This window comes from Chiloscyllium plagiosum, chromosome 24, assembly GCF_004010195.1.
Source record: "Chiloscyllium plagiosum isolate BGI_BamShark_2017 chromosome 24, ASM401019v2, whole genome shotgun sequence".
Lineage (NCBI taxonomy): Eukaryota > Metazoa > Chordata > Chondrichthyes > Orectolobiformes > Hemiscylliidae > Chiloscyllium > Chiloscyllium plagiosum.
Genome location: NC_057733.1, coordinates 50,292,778 through 50,312,400, shown reverse-complemented (window position 1 = coordinate 50,312,400; position 19,623 = coordinate 50,292,778). Strand labels below are relative to the sequence as shown.

At 42.4% G+C, this 19,623-nt stretch overlaps 1 protein-coding gene across 1 annotated transcript in view; it reads right to left on the bottom strand.

Moving 5' to 3' along the window:
* The window catches only part of cep112 (centrosomal protein 112), a 547,625-nt gene that overhangs the window by 406,003 nt on the left and 121,999 nt on the right, over window positions 1-19,623 (bottom strand). The window contains exon 9 of the mRNA XM_043715232.1: window positions 3,797-3,883. Within this exon, the coding sequence (XP_043571167.1) occupies window positions 3,797-3,883 (87 nt within the window). The remainder of the gene's footprint in view (window positions 1-3,796; window positions 3,884-19,623) is intronic.

Below are 19,623 nucleotides of genomic sequence, written 5' to 3'. Positions count from 1 at the left end.
GAAATATATCCTTGGTGGTGGGGTCTGTTTGGAGGTGGCAGAAATGACGAAGGATGATCCGATGTATCTGGAGGTTGGTGGGGTGGTAGGTGAAGACTAGTGGGGTTCTGTCCTGGTGGCAATTGGAGGGGCGGGGTTCAAGGGCAGAGGAGCGGGAAGTGGAGGAGATGAGGTGGAGAGCATCGTCCACCACGTCTGAGGGGAAATTGCGGTCTTTGAAGAAGGAGGTCATCTGGGTTGTTCGGTATTGGAATTGGTCCTCCTAGGAGCAGATGCGGCGAAGGCGAAGGAATTGGGAATATGGGATGGCATTTTTACAGGGGGCAGGGTGGGAAGAGGTGTAATCTAGGTAGCTGTGGGAGCAGTCAATTTATAGTATACGTCTGTGTTGAGTCGGTCGTCCAAGATAGAGATGGAGAGGTCTAGGAAGCGGAGGGAGGAATCTGAGACGGTCCAGGTAAATTTGAGGTCGGGGTGGAAGGTGTTAGTAAAGTGGATGAACTGTTCAACCTCCTCGTGGAAGCATGAGGTAGTGCTGATACAGTCATCAAAGTAGCGGAGGAAAAGGTGGGGAGTGTGGCCAGTGTAGCTGCGGAAGATGGACTGTTCCACATATCCAACGAAGAGGCAGGCATAGCTAGGGCCCATGCGGGTGCCCATGGCTACTCCTTTGGTTTGGAGGAAGTGGGAGGATTGGAAGGAGAAGCTGTTAAGAGTGAGGACCAGTTCAGTCAGTGGAAGGGGAGTGTCAGTGGAAGGGTACTGGTTGGTTCGATGGGAAAGGAAGAAGCGGAGGGCTTTGAGGTCTTCGTGATGGGGGATGGAGGTGTATAGGGACTGGATGTCCATGGTGAAGATAAGGCATTGGGGGCCAGGGAAGCGAAAATCATGGAGGGCGTGGGTAGTATCCCGAACATAGGTGGAGAGTTCTTCGACTAAGGGGAACAGGACCGTGTCAAGGTATGCAGAAATGAGTTCGGTGGGGCAGGAGTAGGCTGAGACAATGGGTCGGCCGGGGCAGTCAAGTTTGTGAATTTTGGGGAGGAGGTAGAAACGGGCGGTACGGGGTTGTGGGACTATGAGGTTGGAGGCGGTGGATGGGAGATTCCCGCCAGGACAGAACCCCACTAGTCCTCACCTACCACCCCACCAACCTCCAGATACATCGGATCATCCTTCGTCATTTCCGCCAACTCCAAACAGACCCCACCACCAAGGATATATTTCCCTCCCCACCCCTATCAGCGTTCCGGAAAGACCATTCCCTCCGCGACTCCCTTGTCAGATCCACACTCCCCACCAACCCAACCTCCACTCCCGGCCCTTCCCCTGCAACCGGAAAAAATGCAAAACTTGCGCCCACACTTCCCTCCAAGGCCCCAAGGGATCCTTCAATATCCATCAGAAATTCACCTGCACCTCCACACACATCATTTACTGCATCCGCTGCACCTGATGTGGCCTCCTATACAAGGGATGAATACAGATTCCTCATTTTCCCTCCCCCCACCTTTTCTCAGTCCCAACCCTCAGACTCAGCACCACCTTCTTGACCTGCAATCTTCTTCCTGACCTCTCCGCCCCCATCCTCTCTCCGGCCTATCACCTTCACCTTAACCTACTTCCACCTATCGCATTCCCATCACCCTCCCCCAAGTCCCTCCTCCCTACCTTTTATCTTAGCCTGCTTGGCAAACCCTCCTCATTCCTGAAGAAGGGCTTATATCCGAAATGTCGATTCTCCTTCTCCTTTCATGCTGCCTGACCTGCTGCGCTTTTCCAGCAACACATTTTTAAGCTCTGATCCCCAGCATCTGCAGTCCTCACTTTCTCCTATTCACAAACTTATCCAAATGTGATTTAAATGTTTTAACTCTACCTGTATTTACCACTCCCTGTGGCAGTTCTTTCCATACATGAAACACTCTCTCTGTAAAAAAGTTGCCTCTGATGTCCTTTTCAAAATTTTCTCCTCTCACCTTAAAAATATGCCCTCTAGTTTTGAACTCTCCTTATTATTCACCTTATGTATGCCTCTCATGATTTTATAAACCTTAAGGTCACCGCCTAAACCTCATACACTCTGGTGAAAAAGGTCCCAGCCTCTCCTTATAACTCAACCCACCATTCCTGGCAACATCCTGGTAAATCTTTTCTGAACCCTCTCCTTCCTATAGCAAAATGACCAGAAATGCACACAGTACTATATAAGAGGCCTCACCAACACCCTGTACAACCTCAACATGATATCCCAACCCCTATACACAAAAGGTCTGAACAATGAAGGAAGGCATGCTAAATGCCTTCTTAATCACCCTATCAAATTTCCAAGAATTAGTACAAGAATCGGTCTCTCTGTTACAACAGTACCCGGAACCATACCATTAATTGTATCAGTCCTGCCCTTTTTTGTTTTACCAACATGCAATACTTCACATATCTCCAAATTAAACTCCACCTGCCATCCTCAGCTTATTGACCTAATTGATAAGTAACCTTCTTCACCTTTGGAAAGGCACCAACAATATAAAGTAGGAAAGGCCGCTACAGGTTTTGACATGCAAGTGGTAATGCTTCTGAACATGATGCCCAATACCCTGACATCAAGCTCTCCTCTCCACCCCAGCCCAGGTTCACCCTTTGACCAAGAAGCAGGTCCTGGGCTGACTCCCCCAGCCAGTCCACAGCTAGGCCTGGGTGCCCGAAGGGATGGACAGCAGAATGGCGGCAACATCTGAGGAATGTCGGATGGAGAACAGGAGGCTTCTCCTAGCCCTCAGTGATGAGGTGGTTTCCAATGACCCATCATAGTGGCCCAGCATGACAGTTTCCTTCGGCAGAGGCATTCAGCCCAGCATGGCAGTCATGTCCCAGTATGACATTATTGTCCCAAAATGGCAGTGTCATTCCAGTTCTATCTTCAGGGTATAACCAGCTTTCCTTAATCAGCTTTCCTCAAGCCCAGCCACTAACTGAATCACAATGAACTTTGTCTTAATTTTACTTCTTTTTTTAATCATTATGTACAACTTCTGCATTAACAGAGGTGGCGTGGTGTGGTGACTTAGAAAGCTTTTCACTGTATTCTTCATGTAAAAGTACATGACAATAAATTTCTATTCTATTCTATTCTATTCTCTCTCAGAAAAGCCAAGTGGTTTCCTGGAGACAGCCATGCACTGAGTAAATCAAACAAAGTTTTTTTAGTCTTTCAGAGGAAAATCAGGCAATGCTGACCAGTATATTCATTGAAATTTTACTTTTTCCAGCTGTTTGGTTTACTGTGCAAAGCCTTTAAATTCTTTTTAGCAGTCACACGATCAGAATATACTGCAACTTCCGAAGTGCTGTGCAGTCATACACACATATCTTAGAAGGAAGAAAGACATTAGCTCAAACCGCTAACAGGAAAGATTACTATAATGACCCCACTCACAGGAAACAAGCAGATGGAGTTCCTTGAAATACAGGCGCAGAATCAGAAGTCCAAAGTATGTTGCCTTTAGAGAATCTCACAAGTGTACGACTGCATCACACTCTAACAATGATCCCATCAAACACAGTTGTGAAACTTATATTCATTCGGGCTTTTATGTAAATTCACTTGACCAAGAATTTAGGCTTCCACCTATGTTAGCTTAGTGAAAGTGAGAAAATATTCCATCCAAGGCTGATTGAACTCCCAACTTTCTTTTCTTCCTCCATTTTTTTATTAGTGTGATGGCAAAATATTACGTTCTTACAGAAGCAATACCCTACAGCAAGATAAATTATTTTTAAAAACTTCTCAGTTTACCTTTTGAACATCCATATCATGCTTCTGCTGTAGTTTGAGCTTCTCCTCATGGAATTTTGCTTCCAGCATCTTTGTCTTCATTTCTATCTTTTGATTAAAAACAATTAAACAAAGCATGTTACTGAATCTGATTCCTACTTTAATTTAAAGAGAATGTCTAATCAAGCCATGGAATTTATCAGCACATGCTATCATTTTCTATGCAAAGTGTACTCATGATGAATTATACTCCAGATGTTCGAATAATACTTTAATATTTAATTTTGACAACATTTTACTTAATGTTTAATTCACAGAATTTATTTTAAAAAAACAAAAAATTTATCATGTTTCTCACGATGAACTTCTTTGACTTTTAAGCTATAAATTATTTCACAATTTGTGATAATTTTATAATTTGCTGCTTGTTTCTCTGTTAGTGCCAGTCATTGCACTTTTCTTCAGTTCTTGAAGGCAACATGTTAGGATAGCCTCAACTGCATTGAAAGTGAATTTTAAATAAAGAAACTTGTACTTGTGGTAGGGCAGTAGGTATATAAACATTCTGTGTTTTATAGGCACTATAAACATTATGAACTGCCATGACAATGTGCATTCCTGGGAGAACAAAAGTGCCCATTCACAATTCCTTATCTCCACAATGAAGTGCCATATGATGGTGAGAAAAAACAAGAATCATATTTTAGTTTGGATATTTAGGCCTTAGAGAGAATGCAGAGAATAATTATTGAGATGACACCTGAGGCAGAACACTTCAGTGTTAAGACGATGGAAATCAGGATTCTTCACTTCTCAGCAAAGCAGGCTGCGCAGAGTAAAATGGAGCAGATAGGAGGAAACTCCAAGTGCTGGCAGGAGGGTCAGTAACCAACGGTGACAGGTTTAAGATAATTATAGAGTGGGAAAATGGAAGGACTTTGTTAGACTATAAGATTTGATTCAGAAAAGGTCGTCAGAAAGATTTTGGATACTTTACAGAAATTTTTAAATGAGAATTGAATATATGCTGGAAGAGGCAAAGAATTGCATGGCAATGGAAAACAGCAGGAAAGTGGGACTGCATGGATAGTTCTTTGAAAAGACCCAGCTCAAACCTCCTTTTCTGTAAAATTGCATAATTCTATGACAAAGTAACTCGTAGGAGATTTAGCAGGTGTTCACAGATACTTTGCCCTCCAAATGATCATCCATCATCTTCACAGAAATGTTTGTTCATTTGCTGCTACATGCAATGGAGAGCAATGCACCAACCAAACTACGAAGGTACAACACCCTGCTACTACTTTACTAAGCCATAAGTAGTGCATTTCATCATTGAAACTACTTTAAATAGCAGCAGTGTTTAAAATCTTACAACTGGAGTGGAACTTACTTAGCATAATGCATCACGTATAGCAAAAGTGCCTGTGGCCTGTACTGTCATTTTAATCTGCAATGTGATAAACTTTTTTCCCTCCCTGACAAAAACTGATTTGATCGTCTTTATTAACTCATCTTCAACTGATGCTTTGCTAATTTAATTTTCAACTCTGCTGCAACATACTGCAACTTTGAGAATTTTCTGACAGTCATTTTTTTGTTTAGTTCATTCAATTCTCCTCTCATTACCAATTTCAATTATGCTTGTCTTGCACGTATTCATTTAAAAAAGAATAATCTATTTGAACTGTTTAGTTTCCTACATTATAAACATAGCTCAATGCATATGGGCACGTAGTCATCTAATGCTAAGGCTCCATCTGCTTTGAGAAAGTGAGGGCTGCAGATGCTAGAGATAAGAGTTGAGAGCATGATGCTGGAAAAGCACAGCAGGTCAGGCAGCATCCAAGGAGAGGGAGAATCGATGTTTCAGGCATAAGCCCTTCATCAGGAATGAGGCTTGTGGGCTGAGGTGCTGAGAAATAAATGGGAATGTGATAGGTAGATGAAGGTAGAGGTCACTGGGAATGTGATAGGTAGATGAAGGTGGGGGTGTGGAGGTGTTAGGTCAAAAAAAGAGGATGGAGCGGATAGGTGGGAAGGAAGATGGACAGGTCAAGAGGTGGGGATGAGGAAACTGGTGAAATCCAAATTGATCCCGTGTGGTTTCAGACTGCCGAGACGGAAGATGAGGCATTCTTCCTCCAGGCATTGAGTGGTTAGGGTTTGGTGATGGAGGAGGCCCAGGGCCTGCATGTCCTTGGTGGGAGGGGTGAGTTAAAATGTTCGGCCACGGGGCAGTGGGGTTGGTTGGTGCAGGTGTACCAAAGCTGACATTTAAATAGATGAATGCATCTCAGCTCTCCAATGGCCAAATTACTTGTGACATTGAGAATATGAAGGTCCAAAAGAAGAAATAGCTGATGGATAAAAATCTGACTTTAGGCACAACTGATAAAATCTCGAAATCTGTTTACTATTTTCCTTCTCCTCACAGTAATGTACACATTCAGTAACATTAGTTTTATGTCAAGAAACAGATTTACATAAAATGCTTACACTTGTATTCAAAATCACTTCCATAATTACTTGCATCATATTTTCCTTTTGCCTGGAATACCTATAAATCTATTATAATAGCATTAGTTCCATTTACAATGCAAGACTTTCCCAGACTATTCAGGTTATGTTTGCAGTCCATTTGAAGTCCATCTGTTCTGATCCTCTCTCAAAGGTTACAGTGGTTTTAATATGATTCATGGTTTGTAGGTGTCAGTGACGAAGTCAGCATTTATTGCTCATCCCCAACTGTCCATGTTCTACTATCTCCAATACTTCTGATGCATCAGAGTGGCTCACTAAGTCTTTTCAGATACAATGCTGTGGATTTAGAGCCATACAACAGCCAGATGAGCTAAGGATGGAACATTTCTTTCCCTGAAAGACTCTAGTGAAAAAAGCCTGTAAGTTCAGGGTCATTGTCAGTCAAAGAGAAGCCAGACCTTCTTCACTGACACCCCAGAATAAAACAGCATTGATCACTGTCTGTGGAGGCTAATATGCTAACATGCATCTTTCTAAGGTGAATTTTTAACTAATCATGTTTTTTAAGAAATTCATGGAATGTGGGTGTCACTGGCTAGGTCAGCACTTTTTACCCATTTATGACTGCCCTGAGAAAGGTCATAACTAGCTGCCTTCTTGAACAACTGCAGTACTTGGGGTGTAAGGACACCTATCATGCTGTCAGGGAGAGAGTTCAGGATTTTGATTGAGCAACAGTGAAAGAAAGGCAATATAGTTCCAAGTCAGGATGGAGCGTGGTTTGGATGGCAATTTGCAGATGTTCCCAAGCATCCACTGATTTTCTTTTAGGCCTCAGTAGATTTTTAGATGGTACAGACTGCTATCACTGTGCATGAGTGCTGACTGGAGCAAGTATTCAGGCAGTGGATGGAATGCTAATTATGTGGGTTTCTCCTGAATGGTTTCAAGTTGAATGTTGTTAGACCTGAAACCATCTTGGCAAGTGGGATATATTACATCATACTCCTGACACATAGCTTATAGATGGTGGACATGCTTTGGGGAGACAGGAGGCGAATTACTCTCATAGAATACCTAGCCTCTGACCTGCTCTTGCGGCCATTGTATTTATATAGGTAGTCCAGTTCAGATTCTGATCAAAGGTAGTTCCCAGGATGTCCACTGTGGTGGATTTAGTGTCTTGCATCTTCACGTGACTGCATTTCACACAACATTCATGAACCAAATTATATGCTAAAGATACTTTCTGTTACATTCCAACAAGGACCAGGTGGTCAAAATGATAACAGCTAAAGCTTTTTAAGGAGATGTTTACTTTACAGGAAGCAAGGTTAGACTAAGGTATTTCCCACTCAAATGGCCAATGACATCGATATGTCATGTGATCAGTGACTGTTAAATCGACAATCCAACATAATTACATAAATACACAATATCCCTCCTTCTTTATGTCAGGGGTTCCTGCAATGAAGACATCCACAATCATTTATACAACAGTCAGTAAGACATTCTGGAGGATCTTAATTCTGTAGGCACACCTCAGATGTCAGTTTATTTTTTTCCCATTGACTTTAACCCCTGGTGTCTTATGTGCACTAGGAACATCATTTATTGTCATCTTTTCCTGAGATGACTGAAAGTTCAGAGGTTTTGACAATGTTGTGGCATTCTCCACCAAGGCATTGTCTCCTTCAGATATTCCAGTTATTGTGCTGTCCTCAATTATATCCATGTCTCTATTTTTCTGTTAAAAATCATACAACACCAGGTTATAGTCCAACAGGTTTAATTGGAAGCACACTAGCTTTCGGAGCGACGCTCCTTCTATTTTTCCGCAAATTCATTCTGGTTACAAGGGTTGATATGCATGACTTCTCCATACTATATCATCTCTCATCTGTACAGTGTAAGAAACTGGTCCAGTCTGTGCTACAATGATGGCTGGTTCCCATTTTTCACCAGTGGTGTAATTTATCACAAACACTTCTTGATCTTTTTTTTGAAAAAGTGATATTTGGCCTTGGTCTCTTGTTGAAAAACCTGATTCTATTATTCCTGTAAACAACATCTTTTGTCACGGGTGGTTCAGCAAATCAAATGCTGAGAGCAATGGTGCTTTACCATGAGCAATGGCAGAGATCTTTGAATCATAGTGGGTTTTGTTCTGGTATGTTAATAAAATTGGCTGAGTCTTTTGGACAGTGATCCTTGTTCTCGAGTTATCCTTAAGGATTGTTTCATGGTCTGAACAAACCTTTCTACCAAACCATTTGTAGCAGGATGATAAGGAGCTGATTGGCTACGTCAAATTCACTTCTTCTTCAGATAGGTCGGTAAACTCCTGTGATATATACTGTGGATTATTATCACTAATGAGTTGATCCGGATAACCAAACCCCACAAAAATCTCCCCTAGTCTTCCAATGGTTTTCTCTGAGGACGTCATCTTCATGATGGCAGACTTAGGCCCATTTAGTATGTGCATCAACCACTATGAAAAACTTCTACCCTTCAAAAGTAGTCAATATGGATTAGCTGCATTGGCCTTTCTGATCATCCCATGGGTGTGATAATGCAAATGGAGGTAGTTCGAGAACTTTTGCACATATTTCGGCCTTCTCCTTAATTTCAGAGTCAAGCCCGAGCCACCAAAAATAGCTTTGGCTGCCTCCTTCATCTGACAATGTTACAGAGACCTTCATCCAGTTGGTTTAAAACATTTTTCTTTAGCTGTGATGGATTGATGATCATCATTCCCCATTGGAGACATTCTGCTGGTATGGATAGTTCTAGCTTCTGTGTGGTACAGTGCTTCATTTCTGTGCCACAATCATCAAAACAACCCCAAAGTACCATGTCCATCACATTCAACAGTAGTGGATTATTTCCACTTTACTCTCAACTTGTTCTGTGTTACTGGAGTATTCTCTATTAGTTTAAAGTAGAAAATGTCAATATAAGGACGGTTTGTAATCGACTTCTTTGACACAGGTAGTCGAGAAACTGGATTGTCAATACTTAACTGCATATGTGTGCGCAAATAGCAAACACACATACCTCTGCATACAGCCTGCTGATACAGAAGGCATCCCTGTATGAGGCCCAAATATTGTGGTCAACTGTGGCACCTTCTCAAAGGCTTTTTGGAAATTTGAATAGATCATATCCACTGGCTCTCCTTTGTCCAACTTACTTATTACTTCCTCAAAGATTCTAACAGTTTCATAAAGTATGACTTGCCCTTGACGAAGTCAAGTTGACTCATCTCTATTTTATCATGTAGTTCCATGTACTCTGCCAACCCATCCTCAATAACAGACTCTAAAATCTTGCCATTAACTGAGGTTAACCAGCCTATGATTTCCTGTCTTCTGCCTCCCTTCCTTCTTAACAGGTGTGTTATTTTAGCCATTTTCCAGTCCTTTGGGGCCCTTCCTGACTTCAGTGATTTCTGAAAGATCACGACCAATGCCTCCACAATCTCCACAGCTATCTCATTCTGAATCTTGGGATATAGTCTGATCAGGTGATTTATCCACCTTCAGACTCTTAGCTTCCCCAGCACCTTATTTTTAGTGATGACCACTACATTCACCTCTGAACCCTGACTCTCTTGAGGTTCTGGTATGCTGATGTCTTCCACGATGAAGAGTGACACAAAGTACCTATTCAGTTCCTCCACCATTTCTTTGTTCCCAATTATTACTTCTCCAGCCTCATTTTCCAAAGGTCCAATGTCTACTCTTGTCTCTTTTTAACGTGTCTAAAAAAAACTTGTAATCTTTTTTTATATTCCTAGCTAGTTTGCCCTTAAATTTCATCTCCCTTCTTATTACTTTTTTGGTTGTCCTCTATTCATTTATAAAGGCTACCCTATCCTCTGGCTTCCCACGGCACGGTGGCACAATGGTTAGCACTGTTGCCTCACAGCGCCAGAGACTCGGGTTCAATTTCCACCTCAGGCGACTGTGTGGAGTTTGCACATTCTCCCCGTGTCTGCGTGGGGTTCCTCCGGGTGCTCCGGTTTCCTCCCACAGTCCAAAAATGTGCAGGTTAGGTGAATTGGCCACGCTAAATTGCCCATAGTGTTAGGTGAAGGGGTAAATATAGGGGAATGGGTCTGGGTTGGTTGCACTTCGGCGGGTCGGTGTGGACTTGTTGGGCCAAAGGGCCTGTTTCCACACTGTAAGTAATCTAATCTGATCAATCTCACCATATTGTAGGCTTTTTCTTTTGCTTTTATGCTGTCACTGACTTTCCTTGTCAGCCATGGTTGCCTCATCCTCCCCTTAACATATTTCTTCTTTCTTGGGATGAATGTCTGCTGTAGCTCCCAAATAATCCCCAGAAACCCTTGCCTTTGCTGCTCTGCCATCTTCTCTGAGCACCCCTCCTAATCAACTCTGGCCAACTCCTCCATCACATCTTTGTAGTCATCTATATCAATTGTAATGCCATTACATCTAATTCTGGCTTCTCCTCTCATATGAAGCTTATCAAATTATGGTCACTGTCACCTAGGGGTTCCTTGGCCTTAAGCTCCCTCATCAAGTCAACCTCCTTACACATCACAAATCCAGAACTGCCTGTTCCCCAGTGGCTATATTACCAAGCTGCTTCAAAAGCCATCAAATACACGTCACAAATTCCTTTTCTCAGAATCACTACCAATTTGATTTTCCCAGTCATATTAAAGTCCTCCATGATTATTGTAATAGTGCTTTTCTTTACATTTTTTTTCCCATTTCCAGATTTCCTGCTGCTCATCGTGACTCACACCTGCCTCTGTTAATATTTCATTCTCAGTCAAGTCTTTCAGCCCTCACCCTCAACAATTTATCCTTCGAATTCTCCCACTTCATTCACACCAAAGAGGTATCATGGGCACTTGTGGGTCCCAGCTATGCCTGCCTCTTCGTCGGGTACATGGAACAGTCTACCTTCCACAGCTACACCGACACCATTACCTACCTTTTCTTCCACTACAACGCCATCTTGTGCTCCCACGAGGAGGTTAAACACTTCATCAACTTCATGAACACCTTCTACCCTGACACCAAGTTCACCTGGACTATCTCGGAGACCTCCCTCCCCTTCCTGGACCTCTCCAGCTCCATTTCCAGTGACCGACTTAACATGGACATTTACTTCAAATCTATCTGGACTGTACCTCCTCCCAATCTCCACATCCTGAAAAAACGCAATCCCTTATTCCCAATTCCTCTGCCTCTGCCACATCGGATCCTAGGAGGTCCAATTCCACTCCAGAACATCCCAAATGGCCTCCTACTTCAAGGACCACAATTTCCCCTCCACATGGTCAACAATGTCCACCCAGCCCATCTCCTCCACTTCCCGCACCTCTGCCTGTGAACCCCACCCCTCCAATCACAACAAGGACAGAACCTCCCAGTCCTCACCTTCCACCCCACCAACCTCCAGATATAATGCATCATCCCCCACCATTTCTGCCACCTACAGTCAGACCCCACCCCTTTTAGCATTCTGCAGAGACTATTACTTCCACAAATTCCTCGTTAGGTCTACGCCTCTCCACCAACCCACCGTCCACTCCTGTCACTTTCCCTTGCCACTGCAAGAAGTGTAAAACCTGCTCCTGCATCTCCTCCCTCACCTCCATCCAAGGTCCCACAGGATCCTACCACAGTTGGCAGAGATTTTCCTGCACCTTCAAACACCTCATTTACTGTGTCCATTGCTCTCGATGTGGTCTCCTCTACATTGGGGACACAGGACACCAACTTACAGAACGTTTCAGCGAACATCTCCGAGACACATGCACCAATCAACCCTATTGCCCTGTGGCCGAACACTTCAACTCCCCCTCCCACTCTGCTAAGGACATGCAAGTTCTGGGCTGCCTCCACCACTAAGTTCTAGCCACGCAACACTTGGAGGAAGAACACCTCATCTTCCGACTTGGGACCCTCCAACCATACGGTATCAGTGTCAATTTCACCAGTTTCCTCATCTCCTCTCCCCCCACGTTATCCCACATCCAACACTCCAACTCAGCACCGCCCTCTTGAACTGTCCTCCCTGCCCATCTTCCTTCCCACCTATCTGTTCCACCCTCCACTCCGACCAATCACCACCATCCCCCACCTTCATGTACCTTTTGCATTCCCAGCTACTTTTCCCCCATCCCTACCCCCTTCCCATTTATCTCTCAGACCCTTTGCTCTCTCCTCCCTGCCAACATTCCTGATGAAGAGCTTACATTCGAAACATCGACTCTCCTGCTCCTCAGATGCTGCCTGACCGGCTGTACTTTTCCAGCACCACACTTTTTGATTTTTTTCAGCCCTGATCCTACTATTGATTTCTGCTTTAGTCACCGTACAAGGTCTAATCATTTATGCCCTCAATATTAAATCACAAATGCTCTTATTGCATTGAAGCACAAACAGGGAAATCACTGGTACGTACTCATAGTACAAAGTGTAGTATGCACAGCTACAAAAGTAAATGACTGCATTCAAGGTTCAAGGAAGAAATACAGAAGAGTTTGAAAACACAAAAATGATGTCAAGTGTCCATTACAAGACTCGCTGAATCTAAGGTTCAGATACAGTTATGAGCAAATCTTGATCTATTGCCAAAGTGAGCTAGTCGCTTGCTTTACAATACCCAAGCTGGTTAGATTTATGAAGGATAGGAACAAAACTTTCATTTTGTCAGGTCTGCCCGTGGAGAATATCTAGCTGCAAGATACTGTCAAATGGCAGGAACAAAGGATAAGGCAAAGATTATTGATTTTCTACCTATTACAAACGTATTCTAGGTCTTGTGCAAAAGTGGAGAAATTAAACTTATAAAAGACAGATTTCAACCAATTGTGAGAAAATATCAAAAACAAGTTGACTTGAAATCACGTAGTCTCAAAAAGTGCCGCCTGTAATAACCAGCATTGTCAGTTACTCTAGATCACTGTGCATAAGTCTATCTTTGGAACTTCTAAAAATGGAAATGACTATGTATAAAATTTGAGGAAGCATGCATCGTCACCATTTGAAATGGGGAGAAAAATAATGCTGGTAATTTATGTCAAATTAACGTAGCACAGTTTATTGAAAAAATTCCATGAAAATACCCTTGCATATCTGGATTTCCAGAAGGCATCCAACAAGGTGCGGCACAAAAGGCTAATGTATAAGATAAAGGTGCACAGCATTGCGGTTAATGTATTAGCATGGATAGAGAATTGGTAACAGAAAGCAAAGAATGGGGATAAATGGGTGTTTTTCTGATTGGCGATCAGAGGCTAGTGGTGTGCCCCAGGGATTAGCGTTGGGACTGCAATTATTTACAATTTATATAGATGATTTGGAGTTGGGTACCAAGTGTAGTGTGTCAAGGTTCACAGGTGACACTGAGATGAGCGATAGAGCAAAGTCTGCAGAGGAACATAGATAAAGTGAGTGAGCAAGTGTCTGGCAGATAGAATACAATGTTGATAAATGTGAGTCCATCCATTTTGGCAGGAATAACAGCAAACTGTTAAATAATGAAAAATTACAGCATGCTGCTGTGCACAGGGACCTGGGTGGGCTTGTGTATGAATAACAAGTTAGTTTGCACGGGTAGCAGCTAATTAAGAAGGTAAATGCAATACTGTCCTACACTGCACGAGGGATGGAGTTAAAACAGGGAGATTATGCTGCAGCTGTATAGAGTGCTGGTAAGGCCACACCAGGAGCACTGCATGCAGTTTTGTTCTCCTTATTTGAAAGGGATATACTGGCAAAGGAGGGAGTGCATTGGAGATTCACTAAGTTGATTCCAGAGTTGAGGGTTGGCTTATCAGGAGAAATGAGTAGACTGGCACTATACTCATTTGAATTTAGAAGAAACATTAAATTTAAAGGGTTATAGATTAGAAGCAGGGAAAATGTTTCCACTGACGGGTGAAATTTGAACTTGGGGGCATAGCCTCAAAATAAGAGGGAGCAGATTTAGGACTGAATTGAGAGGGAACTTCTTCATTCAAAACGTTGTGAATCTGTGCAATTCCTTGCTCAGTGAAGAAGTTGAGGCTACCCCATTGAAAGTTTTTAAGGCAAAAATAGATAAATGTTTGAACAATAAAGGAATTTAGGGTTATAGTAAGCTGGTGGGTAATTGGACATCTCTCCACCCCCGAGGCTTCCAGCCTAATTCCTGATGAAGGGCTCCTACCCAAAACGTTAATTTCCCTGCTCTTCGGATGCTGCTTGATCTGCTGTGCTTTTCCAGCACCACTGCAATCTTGACTGTAATTTTCAGCATCAGCAGTCCTCACTTTTGCCTCGGCAGGTAAGTGGAACTGAGTTCACGAGCAGATCAGCTATGATAGTATTGAATGACGAAGGAGGTTCAAAAGGCCAGGTGGCCTACTCCTGCTCCTAGTTTTTATGTTATGTATCTGCTGCCCTTGTGCTTCTAAGATGGAAGTGGTCATGGGTTTGGAAGTACTGTTTGGGCAACTTTGGTGAATTTCTGCAGTTCAACTTGTAGATATTACACACTGCTACTATTGAGCTTGAGAGGTGGAGAAAGTGGATGTTTGGGGATGTGGTGCCAATCAGGGGACTGCTTTAAACTGGATGGTGTCAAGCTTCTTGAGTATTGTTGGAGCTGCACTCATCGGAGTATTCCATCACACTCTTGACTTGTGCCTTGTAGATGATGGACAAACTTTGAGGAGTCAGGAGATGAGTTACTTGCTGCAGTATTCCTAGCTTCTTACCTGCTGTTGTAGCCAACATGTTTATGTGGCTAGTCCAGTTGACTTTCTGGTCAATGGTGACCTCCAGAATGTTGATAGTGGGGGATTCAGTGATGGTAACACCATTGAATGTCAAGGGGTGGTGGTTAGATTGTCTCTTCTTGGTGTTAGTCATAACTTGGCATTTGTGTAATGCAAAATTACTTGCCAGTTATCAGCCCAAGTCTGTTCAGATCTTGTTGCATTTGAACATGGACTGCTTCAGTATCTAAGGAGTCACAAATGGTGCTGAACATTGTACAATCAGCAAACATCCCCATCTTATGATGGAGGGAAGATCAGAGATGTCCTGGGGTTGAGATGACTGACCTTCAACAATCAGTGCCACTTTTCTTTGTGCCTGATATGATGCCAACCACTGGAGAGTTTGCCCCCTGATACCCATTGATTCCAATTTTGCTAAGGCTCCTTGATGCCACACAGTAGAAATGCAGCCTTGATGTCAAGGACTGTCACTAACATTTCACCTCTAGAATTCAGTTCTTTTGTCTATGTTTGAACCAAGGCTGTAATGAGGTCAGGAGCTGAGTGTACCTGGTGGATCCCAAACTGGGCATTACTGAGCAGGTTATTGATAAGCAGGTGCTGCTTAATAGTACGACTGATGACTACTTCCATCACTTTACCAATGATTGAGAGTAGACTGATGGTGCAGTGATTGGCCAGGTTTGATTTGTCCTGCTTTTTATGTACAGGATATACCTGTGTAATTTTCCACATTGTTCGGTAGATGCCAGTGTTGTCACTGTACTGGAGTAGCTTGGCTTGGAGAGCAGCAAGATCTGGAGCACAAGTCTTCAGTACTATTGCAGGAATGTTGTCAGGGCCTATAGGCTTTACAGTATCCAGTATCTCCAACCATTTCTTGACGTCATGTGGAGTGAATCGAATTGGCTGAAGACTAGTATCTGTCATGCTAGGGACCACTGGATGAGGTCAAGAAGGATCATCTATTTGGCACTTCTGGATAAAGATCAGCCTTATCTTTTGCATTGATGTGCTGGGCTCTTCCATCCTTGAGAGACTGGGGATATTTGTGGAGCAGCCTCCTCCAGTATGTTTTTTTAACATTCCACCACCATTCACGACTGTGGGCGGCACGGTGGCACAGTGGTTAGCACTGCTGCCTCACAGCGCCAGAGACCCGGGTTCAATTCCCGCCTCAGGCGACTGACTGTGTGGAGTTTGCACGTTCTCCCCGTGTCTGCGTGGGTTTCCTCCGGGTGCTCCAGTTTCCTCCCACAGTCCAAAGATGTGCAGGTCAGGTGAATTGGCCATGCTAAATTGCCCATAGTGTTAGGTAAGGGGTAAATGTAGGGGTATAGGTGGGTTGCGCTTCGGCGGGGCGGTGTGGACTTGTTGGGCCAAAGGGCCTGTTTCCACACTGTAAGTAATCTAATCTAATTACTATAGGATATGGCAGGATGGCAGAGCTTAGACCTGATCAATGGGGAAGATACTAAATGAATATTTTACATCAGTATTTACTGTGGAAAAGGATATGGAAGATATAGACTATAGGCAAATAGATGGTGACATCTTGCAAAATGTCCAGATTACAGAGGAGGAAGTGCTGGATGTCTTGAAATAGTTAAAGGTGGATAAATCCCCAGGACCTGATCAGGTGTACCCGAGAACTCTGTGGGAAGCTAGGGAAGTGATTGCTGGGCCTCTTGCTGAGATATTTGTATCATCGATAGTCACAGGTGAGGTGCTGGAAGACTGGAGATTGGCAAATGTGGTGGCACTGTTTAAGAAGAGCGGTAAAGACAAGACAGGGAACTATAGACCAGTGAACCTGACCTTGGTGGTGGGCAAGTTGTTGGATGGAATCCTGAGGGACAGGATGTACATGTATTTGGAAAGGCAAGGACTGATTCGGGATAGTCAATATGGCTTTGTGCGTGGGAAATCATGTCTCACAAACTTGACTGAGCTTTTTGAAGAAGTAACAAAGAGGATTGATGAGGGCAGAGCAGTAGACGTGATCTATATGGACTTCAGTAAGGCATTCGACAAGGTTCCCCATGGGAGACTGGTTAGCAAGGTTAGATCTCATGGAATACAGGGAGAATTCGCCAATTGGATACATAACTCTCGCTCTCTTCTTACATGGGGCAGGGTAACAGATTTGGTCCCATTCACAGAAATCATTCCAAACTCTATAGAATTTTGGAAGATATTCACAAATGCATTGACTATATCTACAGTCACCTCCTTCAACTCTGAGATACAAACTATCATATCCTGGCAATTTATCAACCTTCAGCCCCATTTACTCCTCCAAAACAATCTTCTTACTGATGTTAATTGTCTTTAAGTTTGGTACAATCTTTAACCTTTCTAATTAACCGTAAATGATGGAACCATCCCTTCAAAATTTTCTTACTAGTTGGAATGCATTAATCATGTGTATTCTAAAAAGTCCCATTACTTCATCACTATTAGCCTCAACAGGTTAAATTTGCCAATTTATTTTAGCCAGCTCTATTTCAATGCCCTCATAATTGTCCTTATTAAAGTTTAAATAAGTAGTCACAGACTCATACATAATGAAAGTAAAATTCAATTTTATTATGGTTGCTGCCAGTTAGAGACACCTTCACGTCATTGCACAATACCAGGTCTAGTATAACCTGTTCCCTGCTTGGCTCCAGATTGTGCTGTGTCAGATATACCCCATTTCAGAAATTACTCCAAAAATATTCGATGAACTAATCATCTAGACAATCTTTGTCCATCTTACTTTTCCAGTCTAAACGTGGAGTAAAATCTCATCTGATTATCACAATACTTTTCTGACAAGCCCCCATTACGTTTTTCTTGATGTTTCCTACGACCATGGGGTCAGTGTTCAGAATTTGAACAGCACTCTCACAAGTGGCGCATTTGATCGCAAGCATCTTTTTCCTTCTGCAGTCGCACTTGTTTTCACGTACACCAAAGTCTCACGGTTGCAGTATAGTTATCTGACAAGTTAGCAAGTGACACAAAGTTTAGCTTGTAACTAGCTTCACAAGTGTTGGTAGAAGACTTATTGTTCTAGACGTTCACCATGTCTGATTTACTCTGTGTATACATCAAACTTCCACACATCGTTGCAACACACATTGTATCACCTGCCTGATCATTTGCGCCTAACCATAAGGTACCCATAAGTAAAATATGTATTTTTGCGGAGAAATATTTTGCTGACTACAAATGCAAGCATAGCATAATATGCAAAAACATGATTTTGGAGCCCTGAAAAATTTTACATCAACTTATACATGGTGATCTATGATATTAGACTTCCTTGCATCCTTGATCTTTTTCATCAGCCCTGATAATCCGCCTACACTTCAGCTACATGTGCATGCATGTTAGTGTGGGTGGGAGATGACTTTTAAATGACTGAGAAAACTTTAAGCTAACTCATTTAAACCATTACGTTACAAGTAATGTACTTAACCACTTCAGAGCCTGCAGCTCATCAACTGTCATTCAAGAACGCTCAAAGATCTCTTTTCCACATTTCAAGCTGTTCCAAGAGTACCAGATTAAAAGCCAATACGCATTCCATTAACTAGATAATGCTCTGAAATGGCTAATAAAAAAAGAAATTTAGAATCTGTTATGATGGTTGCGGAGAACTTTAGAAATAAAATTACCAATTCAATGGAAGTTTGGAGTAACAATATAAATGATTTGAAACCAAATCCCTTACCTGTTCACTTGCAGACGATACATGGCATGTTTAGTGCAAACATGAAGGGATAGGAAAATAAAACGTTTAAGCTTACAAGAGTAGTATTATCTAGAAAGAGAACTACATTCCAAGTTGTCATTACCTCTGGAACTTGAATTCAATTCCAACTTATTGTGATGCCTCTTTTTATAATTATTTAGATTTTACATGAAAATTCTGTCTAGTCTGAACCAAGCCCCTTATAAGCATGTGCTCATAGCACTAAACTGCCTACACAGTGGCACTAAATTGGATTACCTAATGTACAAAAGACCCTAGGAATAAGTGAAGAGGATTTGAAAGTATTCAGTTTGGAGCAGTAGGATGAGTTCTTCATCCGCTGTTGGTGTTGTATCATATTGCTCGGGCAGTGCTCTATGTGTTTTATTCTCCAACCAATCTTTACGTACCCACATTTAGAATGTTCAATGCTTGCAGACTGGAAACAGAATGTTATTTGCATGGACTGACATCTATCATGTTGACAAGAAAGCACACAAACTACAAAATACGTATTTTAACTTTAACATCCAAACCTGAAATGAAGTAACTTGCATAAAAATTAAAACTGTTGACTTTTAATCAGTTATTATATGCTGTTCATATAAGTTTTCATGTCTGTCACAGACCTCAGAGTTCTTCAAAATTATGTTTTTAATAAGAAGTAACAAATGCACAACAGATGTGAGACAAAGCAATTTACTGCTCGGGAGAATTTATTAATATAAGAAAAGAACGATGGAAAACCACTAATGCTTGTATTGCAAATTTCATAGATTTGTTTGATGGCGTGCAATTTATTTGCTTGTACTGGGTACCTTAGATAAAACACAAAAAAAATCTATT